This window comes from Orycteropus afer, unplaced genomic scaffold (genome assembly GCF_000298275.1).
Source record: "Orycteropus afer afer isolate SDZICR_OR568_19922 unplaced genomic scaffold, OryAfe1.0 scaffold00084, whole genome shotgun sequence".
Lineage (NCBI taxonomy): Eukaryota > Metazoa > Chordata > Mammalia > Tubulidentata > Orycteropodidae > Orycteropus > Orycteropus afer.
Window position 1 is genome coordinate 5390345 of NW_006921671.1, and position 11312 is coordinate 5401656.

Here is an 11312-nt window from a genome sequence, read left to right on the forward strand (position 1 = left end):
TCATACATGAAGAAAGCAAAAGGTCATTAAAAGAAAGAAAGAAAGAAAAGATCAAAGTGATTCTCAGAGAGACTCTGAGACTTGCTTTACAATGTATAGTACCTAAAGCGAATGGAAGAAATGATGTAGAGCTGAAGAGAAGATATCAAAGGGCAGCCCAAAAGACAGAGTAAAGTACTATAATGAAATGTGCCAAGACCTGGAGTTCTTCTCAGATGGGAAGAACACACTCAGCATTTCTCAAGCTCAAAGAACTGAAGAAAATGTGAAGCCTCAAATTATAATATTAAAGAATTCTGTGGGCAAACTATTGACACAGGAAGAATGAAAAGAAGTTGGAAAGAATATATAGAATCATTGTACCAAAACAAACTGGTCAACATTCAACCACTTTTGGAGGTAGCATATGGTCAAGAATTGTAGGTATTGAAAGTAGATGTCCAAGCTGCACTGAAACCATTGATGAAAAACAAGGGTTCAGGAATTGACAGAATATCAATTGAGATGTTTCTACAGATGCAACACTGAAAGCACTCACTTGTCTGTGCCAAGAAATTTGAAAGACAGCTATCTGGCCAAGAAGAGATCCATATTTGTGCTCATTCCAAAAAAAAAAGGTGATCCCACAGAATGCAAAAATTATCAAATATCATTAATATCACACACAACTAAAATTTTGCTAAGCGTAAGTCAAAAATGTTTGCGGCAGTACATGGGGAATTGCCAGAAGTTCAAGGCAGATTCAGAAGAGGGTGTGGAAGGAGGGATATCATTGCTGATGTCAGATGGATCTTGGTTGACAGCAGAGAATACCAGAAGGATGTTTATTTATGTTTTATTGACTGTGCCCCTGCATTTGACTACATAGAGCATCACAAATTATAGATAACATTGTAAAGAATGAGAATTCTAGAACCCTTAATTGTGCTTATGTGAAACCTGTAAGTTGACCAAGAGGCAATTGTTTGAATGGAATAAAGGAATACTGCGTGGTTTAAAATCAGGAGAGGTGTGCCTCAGGGTTGTATCCATTCATCATACACGTTAGAAGGTTTATTCATTTTCTTTGTGGTTACCCTGTAATAAAATGCTGACCATATAATCCAGGAAGCCAAACTATATGAAGGAGAACACTCACAGCATATGGTCTGGAGGAAGACTCATTAGCAACCTGTGATAGGCAGGTGACACAGCCATACTTGGTGAGAAAGAAAAGGACTTGAAGCCCTTACTGATGAAGATCCAAAGACTTCAGTGTGGATTATACCTCAACATAAAGAAAACAAAAATATTCACAACGTGAACAATAAAGCAGCATCCTGGTAAATGGAGAAAAGATTGAAGTTGTCAAGATTTCATTTTACTTGGATCCATAGTCAACAACCATGGAAGCAGCAGTCAAGAAATCAAACAATGTATATTGCATTGGAAAATCTGCAGCAAAAGACTTCTCTAAAGTATTAAAAAGCAAAGAGGTTAGTTTGACTACTAAGGTACTCAAGCCATGGTATTTTCAGTCACCTCATGTGCAAAAGTTGGACAGTGAATAAGAAAGACTGCAGAAGAATTGATGCCTTGGAATTACAGTGTTGAAAAATTTTGAATGTGCCATTGACTGCCAGAAGAATGAACAGATCTGTCTTGGAGGAAGTACAGCCAGAATGCTCCTTAGAAGCAAGGAGGCCAAGCCTTTGTCTCACGTACTTTGGTCGTGTTATCAGGAGGGACCTGGAGGAGGACATCATGCTTGGTAAAAGAGATGTTCAACAGAAAAGAAGATGATCCTCAACAAGATGGATGGACACAGTGGCTGCAACAACGGACTGCAAGATAACGATCATGAGGGTGGCTGTCAGGCAGAATTGACTCTATGGCACCTAACAACAACCACCACCTACTTGCCTAATGGAATTTGCATTTCAATTAAATTTAGAAATACAAATGTTCATCATCCTTAAAAAAATGAATATGTAGAATTTCAAACCCATGAAATAATTAAGTAGGAAGTTAATTCATTTTGTGCAGCTTCACTCTTTAAACTATATGTAAGGAGCACAATGCTTGGCACAAAATAAAATTGCAACAAATGGTGATGTAACTGTTGTTTATATTGCTTTATGGATGTTTAGGCTGTGTCCAAGACAATATAAATATAATGGGCAATAAATAGTACACTGTAGCTTTACTATATATACCTCCACTGGTCTCTAAATGTCTGCAAGCAGGAAGAAAAAGCAGAATAAAATACTAGAAGCAGCAGAGAAAGTCAAGGAATCCTCAAGTCTGGGAAGTATCTTCCTGCCAGGAGTAGAAGCAAAAAGCAAGCTTTTTTGCAAAGAATCCAAGAACTTTCAGGCATTAAATCCAGGTTTCAGTGTGCTTAAGAACCACCCCTCTCTTAGTCATGTTTCCACCTTATGTTTATGACTCAGGCTGTCGAATTTTCGGTAGAAATATATCTAATTTTATACCTCTAGTCTATGACATGAAAGATTTTACTTAACACAAACCTGGCCTTGCATTTAATTTTACTGGAATGTATTCTGTGGAGTAGAAAGTAGCTTACTGGAATCTGCAGCTCTCCCTCATGTGTTGCAGTTTGTGGAGTGAGGGATTTGAAAGGCTTTGACAGAAAGAGAATTTTCTCTAAAGGCATTAGGAATCACATGTTAGGAAGTTAGCATTGGGAGAGCTTAGGAAATGACCCTTGCCCTGTAGATCCTAAAGACAGCTGATGGCTCTGCCACTGCAGGCACCAGCCCTAGCAGGCTCTATGGGTGCCCTGAGTGTGGAGGTTCATTGGCCTCATTTGCAGGAACTGTTAAAGCAACACTCTTGGCTTCTTCAGCAGTATATCTGCCTCTGTCACCCCCCTGCTATGCTCCAACCCACACTCTAATCTGTCTTTTCTCCTTTTTCCTGTTATTTGGGTCAGGACAGACCTCCAAAGAATCATTTCTCATCCTTAGTTCACAGATCCCTTCCACGGTTATCACTCCTCTACTTCTTTTCCCAGAAAACATCAATTGTCTTTTAAACATAGAGCCCTTTCTTCAAACAGAGCATACAGTGAAGCCTAGATCAGTATGGAGCTGCTCTGAGTGATCGGGGGTGGGGATCTGGGCCGCCACCAGGCTTTCTCCTCTCCCTCTTCCCACATGGCTGCCCCTAGTAAGTCCTTTGAAACCTCCAGAATTCAGGGAGCACAGCTTTAAGCCATTGCCCAAAAACAATTTATATTGAAACTATATCTAGTTTTTTAAGATTCCATGAAGAAATGCTCAGTTTGTGGGATTTAAGTTCATTTCTAAGCCCTACAGTATATACTACCATCTTACTAGGATCACATCTGTGATACTTATAGAAGCAAAGTTCTGTCATGGTGGGCAGAACAAACTTTAGAGGGAAGGCAAAATCTTTACTTCTCCCAATTCTGAACTGTCTAAACCCCTCTCCCATCCCTTTTGTAGGGAGAACCAGGATGAACCACTACTTATGGTTGAGTCTGAAAAGGTTGCAATTTTGATAGGAGCAGAGTAAGGGTGAAAGTCCTTGGGGAATAAGGGAAGCCACATCAGTGATATCTAAAAGTCAAAACCAAGTGGAAGGGAGAGGTGTGTGGGCACAGATGAGGAGCAGAGCACAGGACCCTGGACATTCGCCCAGGATGGAGCGCAAGCCCCAGCTGCCGTTATTGACCATTCACTCACAGCATGTGGATGGGTCAGGATGGCTGGGTCAGAACAGATGTGCAGAGAAGGGATGGTCTTCCCTCAGTTTATACTCACAGTTGTGTTTTTTTAACTGTCTTCAGTTTCAGTCCTTTGCTTTTACTTCTCCTCCCTCCAGAAAGGAAACAAATTTAAAACAATCCTGTCAGCTCTCATATCTTCTTCCTTTATAAAGAGCCCTGTAACTTCTCCAGGTCCTGGGAGGGCTGAGTAGGCAGTTTTCAAGCTTGGTCCTTCCACTACCGTACACTGGAGCAGTCTCATCTCTGCCCCGACACTCTTGATCCATAATGTTCACACTTCTGATAGACTCCCGTGACTTTGGGCACATACGGCCATATCCCATCCATAGGGCCATAGCATTTTCATGTGTTGACAGTTACAACAGTACTGTGCAGTTTTGAGCAACCAGGCAAGGATGTGTCAGGAACAGAGGGGCTCTGAAGGACTTAGTCCAGAGAAAAACAGCTGCACCATCTTTCCTCCACCTCTTTCCACTCTTCCTCAGGAAAATACATTGATGTGAAATAACATTAGGGTAGGTATAACTTGACTTCACTCTAATTTCTGAAAGAGTAATTATTAGAAAATATGTGCTATAATAGTAACTTAACATACCTCATAGTTGACACAGAAATTAAGATCCTGTAAAATGTTTATCAATTTAAATAATCCTTCAATAAGCTACATTTAAAATCTGTTGTCCTAGTAATATTGATAAATTATGAATAATTTTTAATTTATTGTTAGTCTCAGTATCTTTAAAAAGACAGCAGCGGTAACTTACACTTCTAAAACACAAGGTAATAAACTCTTCAAGTGTTTAAACTAAAAGAGAAGTGTTTAAACTTTATGCAAATATAGAAGATGAAGCAAGTAAAACAAGCCTCTATGCCAATAAAGTTACTTTAAAATACTTATACTTGAGCTTGAGCTTCCCAGTAGCAAAAGTAAGAAAAGGGAACATGATGAAGAAAAACATACCAATCTTTGGACAGACAGGGAAAAACAAATCCAAACATAAAATTATAAAAATCCTTTGTCACACAGAACATTGAATGTTAGAGACAATGAAGTGAACCACAGCTTTACAAAAATCACAGATACATTATATTCATGACCCTTTCTTGCATTGACTTCTCTGAATCCTCACAGAGTAATTTGTAGTTTGCTTTGCAAAAGCCACAGTCATCTTGTCTGGTAGAGCATAGGCTGTACAACTTAAGAGAGAGATTGTTAAGACTTTATATTACTGCCAGAAGCTCACATATGTTCACGCAGCACTTACTGGGGCCACCCCGTGCCTGGTTGCAAATATAGGCCGTAGATTAGTTTTAGAACAGACTGGGTTCACATCTGATAGAGCTAATGTGTTTATCTATTTTATTCCTAAAACTGCAGGATCTCTAAATGAATATTTGATTTTTTAAATCTCTTTTAGGAGTTCTTTGGAATTTATCCTCATGTGATACCGTAAAGATGACAATCATTCGAGATGCTCTCTCAACCTTAACAAACACTGTGATAGTTCCACATTCTGGATGGAATAACTCTTCTTTTGATGATGATCATAAAATTAAATTTCAGACTTCACTAGTTCTGCGTAACACAACAGGCTGCCTGAGGTATACTCTCTTTCTTCTTTCCAGTTGATTTTGTGATTAAATAGTACATGTCATAGGTAAATTAATTTTAGGAGGACTTCTTTTATTAACAGTTATCTAAGTTTCTGGTTTTCTTTGAGGATTTAGGCCACTGGATTTTGTGGATCCTGTGAGGAAAACATTATGAGCACAGACTTGTGGCCTTAAGAAAGTTGTCTTATGAATGTGACTCTTATGTGAATTATTCAGAAAGGCTCTTTCATTCTAAGATTACTGCCAAAATTCCAGTGTTTTCCACTTTAACAGCGTTTTTCTGGTTATCACATTCTGATTACTAATGTGCTTGTAGCCTAGTTTTTGTTTAAATTCAGAACATGATGGTTTTAATTATTGTGCTTTTAAAAGGGTATAAAGGTATGTGTTCATAAATAAATGAAAATGAGCCTGAATAGTCCTTTTCAGTCATTACCGTTGATATTTAAAATCTGTGAAGCCTCCTTCAAGTGCATATAGTGTTGCTCGTTACTTGCCATTAACACTCATTGACTCAATTTCTACCCATGTCCAGCCTTACAGTGCCCTGGGAACTTGAAACACAAGTTCTAGGCAGAGAGGTGTGGTGACAAGGACAGTGGGCTCTGGCCTTAGCCATTGGCATCCAGTGTCAGCTCTGAGCCTCAGATTCCTCATCTTGAAAGTGGGACTGGTCAGAGCATCCTGGAGCTGTAAGGAGTTGGCAAGATACAGAGACCTTGAAAGAGAGGAAGAACACGACCTGCACTGCTGCTCTCAAACCACTATTCCACTATTGTGATAGGTGACTTGGTCCCTCGGCTAGCACACGGGGGAAAGGTGGAGGAGGGACAAGAGTCAGGATCCTGATGCACAGGCCAGCTCCTCCTGACTGAGGTGCCTGCATCACAGGGATGCATCCTATCACCTGCTGATCCCAAGTGGAAGCAGCATCTTCCCCTGCCTTTGTGGAGGCTGTGATTCCTCCTCAGTTCACTGTCAGGAAAAACCCAGAAGTAGGACTCATCCTCAGGCTCTTCCCCAATGAATCAGGGGCTGTGAACTCTTGGTGAATGTGTGTGTGTGTGTGTCAAGTATTCATCTAGGTCCTCAAAAATCAATGGTGAACAGCACTGACTAGGTTCCTGCTCTGGCGGAACCAGGTTCTCTTGAGGAAGACAGAAAATAAAGTAACAATAGATGCAATAGATAGAATAAAGTAAGGTGATGTAAGACTTACTGGGTGGTTGCTTTGGTGGTCAGGAAAGTCTTTCATAGGTAAAATTTAAGCTGAGATCTTAGTGAACACTAAGATGTGAGAGTGGAAGGTCAGGAGGAGCAATCTAGGCAGAGGGGACAGTTAGTGTAAAGACTCTGGAGCAGGGATGAACTGAATGGACAAAGGGAGGGTTGGTATCAGATTATGTAGCAGTTTGGAAACTCGAGGAAGGAGTTTGCATTTTATTCCAAGTACTATGGGTAACTATCAGGGCGTTAAGCAGGGCAGAGATGGAACTGGTTTCTGGCTACGATGTGGAAAATTGGTTACAGTCAAAAGTAGAGTCAGGAAGACATGGGCTGTCACAGTGATCCAGGTGAACCATGAGAGTGGCCTAGACTAGGAGCTAGAGAGAAGTAGGTAGATTTGGGTGGTTTTTTGGAGGTAGGTGGGACAATGTTTGCTGATACGAGGGGTGAGAAAAGGGAAACAAATAAGGGTAACACCTCAGTCTTTGACTGGATCAGCAGGGTTTGTGGAAGTGCTATTGCTGTTACCAGGGAGGGAGAAAAGAGGACGTGAGCAGATAAGAGTTCTCTGTAGGCACATCCATTTTGAGATGTCCAATTAGTTATATCACTTGGATAAATGAGGCTGGAGTTCTAAGAGAGGTCAGAGCTAAAGATAGGAATTTGGGAGTCTTAGGCCACCTAGGAGAGTGCAAAGATAAAAGCAAGGAGGGGGACCACAGTAGAGCCATGAGCACTCCTGGAGGAACATGCAGGCAGAAGAGACTAGGAAGGAAAGGCAGCACGAGGGGAAGGAAACCAGAAAGTGTGGTATCCCCAGAACTTCTAGAGGAAAGGAAGATTCCTAATGTTCAATGTTGCTGAGGTAAGAGGGGAAGAGAGCAGTAGAGAACAGAGTGTCTCTGACCTCAGAAAAACAAAGTCAGTAATCTCCAGGGGGCACAAATGGTCAAATGCTTGACTACTGGCTAAAAGGTTGACAGTTAAAACAAACCCAGAGCTGCCTCAGAGGACAGTACTGGCTATCTGCTTCCAAAAGGTCACAGCCTTAAAAACTCTATAGGTGCACAAGAGGGACAGACAATAATGATAAACACTTTTACATACATAATACTGCATTATCAGTGATAACATTAATCTACAGGTGCATACATAAGTAAGCTAAATGATCAGGTATATCTAGGCAAAAGGGAATATAACCATGACCATATATAATGTTGACAAATGATATTTCTACATATGTATTTTTATGTATTATAAGAATGTCCATGTATGTATAATAGAGCTAATGGGGCAAAGTTATGGTAAATTCTTAGGCATGACCAAACACCCTGAGGAAGTGAGTTCCTGGGACCAGAGGCTCAGGACCACAGTTGCTGGGGATATCAAGCTTGTGTTAGGCTGGTGAGAACCAATTTAGGAATTCCATCCTTAGGATTTTGTCTCTCTAGAACCACTCCTGGCCCCAAATGTGTTAGACTGGGTTCTCTAGAAAGCAAAAACAGTAAAGCTTATATATAGAGAGAGAAATTTATCTTAGGAAAATGGCTCACACACTTAGAGAAGCTGGCAAGTCCCAAGTTCTTGGATCAAGTATCAAGCTGTGGAGGCTTTTCCCAACTCACGCAGCTGCAGGGGCTGACAAACTCAAGGTTGGCAGTCAGTATACTGGCTGTTGATGCCAATGACTGATGAATCCAAGATCACCAGGCCAAATGGTAGATTGTTTGCTCATGGACAGTTGTAGGCAGCACAACAGAATCCTGATCCACAGAAAAGTGTCTCATTTTCCCAGGATGTCCATAAATATATTGGAAGCAGGCCACACCCCTAGGGAAACTCCCTTTCAACAGATTGGCTGCTCAAAACATATACATCCAATCCCATCATGGGAATAATCCACATCACAACTGCTTAAACCACATAGAATTGTGGTCCAGCCAAGTTGACACACAACTCAAACTCTCACAAAGCTCAATTGGCATAATATCCTACACAAAAAGATTGTTCTACATCCTACTTTGGTGAGTAATTGCTGGGGTCTTAAAAGATTGCAAATGGCCATCTAAGATGCAACAATTGGTCTTTCTTCACATGAAGCAAAGATGCATTGAAACAGTTTGTCCAGAGGACTAGTGGACCATGTGAACTTTAGTCTACATGACCCTGCCACCAAAAGAACTAGATGGTGCCTAATTACCACTGTTAATACTCAGAAAAGGATCAGAATAGGAGATACTAGACAGAGTGGGAGAAAAATGTGGAACAAAACTTAAAATCATAAAAAGACTTGGCTTACTGGTCTGATAGAAACTGGTGAAACCCTCAAGACTAAGGCTTTTAGTCACCGTACAGTCCTGGAGTTGAACTCACTCCTGTGGCTTCCACCCAAACAGTAGACAGGTGTGTAAGGTAAACATTTTCACCAGGTAGGTGTACTTAGAACAATCAGCCATGGGAAATCTGAAGGGTAGCATTTGCACAGGGAGGTAGCTCAGGGAAGGTAGGAATGCATAGGAAAGAAGGACACAGGGAAAAAGTAACCATAGGGAGGAAGTGGGAAGAGAACTCTTACATTGTGGGGATTGCAATCAGTGTCATGAAACAATGTGTATGAATTGTTGTATAGAAAATAAATTTGCTCTGTCAACTTTCACCCAGATCACAATTGCCAGAATAAAAATGGGAAATGGTAGAGATTTAAAGATTGATTGATTGATTGATTGACGCAGGCACACACATACAGGAGCTCTGGTAACATAGTGCCTCAGGCACTTGACTGCTAACCAGAAGGCTGGCAGTTCAAACCCACCAGCCACTCCTCAGAAGGAAGGTTGGGCAATCTACTTCTGTAGTGATAATGCCTCAGAAACCCAAGGAGGGGTTGCTATGAGTCGGGGCCGACTCGACAGCACATAACAACAACTATGTGTGTGTGTGTGTGTGTGTGTGTGTGTATACAGTTTTACCTTGCACTCTTGGGATGGCCATGAGTCAGAATTGATTTGACAGCAACTAACAACAGTAACAACAACAGAGAAAAGTCATTCCAAACCCCCCTTATCTAGTCTAAGATTTGCGAATTCTCAATTTGCAAAACCTCAGAGTTAGTCTAGAACCATTGTTATGGGGCACAAAATAGATCCTTATAACTTGGTATCACCTTGTGAAGGCAAACTGATACCAATTTAAATACAGATAAGACCCAAAGCAATTTTCAGGAACGTTTATAACTGGAAAAGAAAAATTACAGAAAAAGCAAGTGTCCATATTTAATTTGAGATATATATACAAGAAATTGTTTCCTCTGTTCATTGAAGAAACATTTAATGACCACATATGACATGCAAAACACCATACTGGGCACAGGGTATTGCAAGGAGCTTACGGCCTAACAAGGGAGTAAAACAAGTGTAACAATAACAACCATAGTTTCAATGTGGTAGGCACTTTTCTAATTGTTTTATATGTAGTACCTTCCCATTTCTTCCTCATGATAGTGTCGTGAGGTAGTTACTATTTTCTTTTTACATAAGAGAAAATAGGTACAAAAATAATTATATTAGAAGTTGAGAAAGTTCCATGTCATGAGAGTTAAATGCTCCAGCTCCCTTTCCATTTGTGCATAATGGGGAGCTGGCTGTTCGAGTGCACTTCCAGTATATTAAAATGCAAGGTCCAAGATGCCTTCTCAAGCCAAATACAGATGGCTGCCATCTGCTGTCCATTCTCAGATCTTCAAGGTAAGGCAGTGTGGCTAATGAGTCAGTTGTCCATCTCAGCAGCTCCTGTGTGTCTCCACCATTTAGGAATCTCAGCTCTGCAGGGGAGGAAGCGCGGAAGCAAATGCGATCCTGTGAGGGCCTGGTGGACTCACTGTTGTACGTGATCCACACGTGTGTGAACACATCTGATTATGACAGCAAGGTCAGTGCCTGACAGGCCATCATGTGAGAGGCATGATGGCAGGTGACAACAGCTGCTTAGTGCTTTGGCTTTTAATGACAGATTTATTTTTTCTCAGTTCGGGAGGCTAGAAGTCTGAATTCAGAGTGTCAGCAGGGCCATGTTCTATGCAAAGGCTGTAGGGGAAGTTCCTTTCTTGTCTCTCTCAGCTTCTGGTAACCCAGGGGTTCCTTGGCTTGCAGATGCATCTTTACATAACTATCCTTCCCAAGTCTGTCTCCTGGTGTCATCTCTTCTCTTTTATAAGGATACCACTCAGATGGGATTAGGACCCACTGTGCTATGGTTTGCCTCATGTTACCTGATAAACCAGTTGCCATCAAGGTGATTTTGATTTAGCAACCCTATAGGACAGAGTATAACTGCCCCATAGGGTTCCAAGACTACGAATCTTTTTTTTTTATTTATTTAATTGTGATTTTGATTTGGGTGAATATTTACAGAGCAAATTCACTTTCCATACAGCAGTTCACATATACTTTGTCTCATGTCATCAACCACAGTTTACCACAATGCAACAGCTCCCCTCCCACTTCCTCCCCATAGTTACCTCTTCCCAATGTCCGTCCCTCCATACACTCCTGCCCCCTGAGCTGTCTCCCTGTGCATAAGCAGCCCTTCTTTCTCCCATGATTATTCTCTCCAAGGAGTGTATCTACTTGAGGTAAATGTTTAACTCTCATGCCTGTGTTTTGTTTGGCTGAAAACCACAGGTGTGGGTTCAATTCCAGACCTGAAGGGCAGCTAGGGG

The 11312-nt window shown here is 41.1% G+C and overlaps 1 protein-coding gene across 1 annotated transcript in view; it reads left to right on the forward strand.

Annotated features, from left to right (window-relative positions):
• Positions 1-11312, forward strand: part of PKP4 (plakophilin 4) — a 307598-nt gene that overhangs the window by 267653 nt on the left and 28633 nt on the right. Inside the window, exons 11-12 of the mRNA XM_042781077.1 lie at positions 5173-5356; positions 10405-10522. Of these exons, the coding sequence (XP_042637011.1) occupies positions 5173-5356; positions 10405-10522 (302 nt within the window). The remainder of the gene's footprint in view (positions 1-5172; positions 5357-10404; positions 10523-11312) is intronic.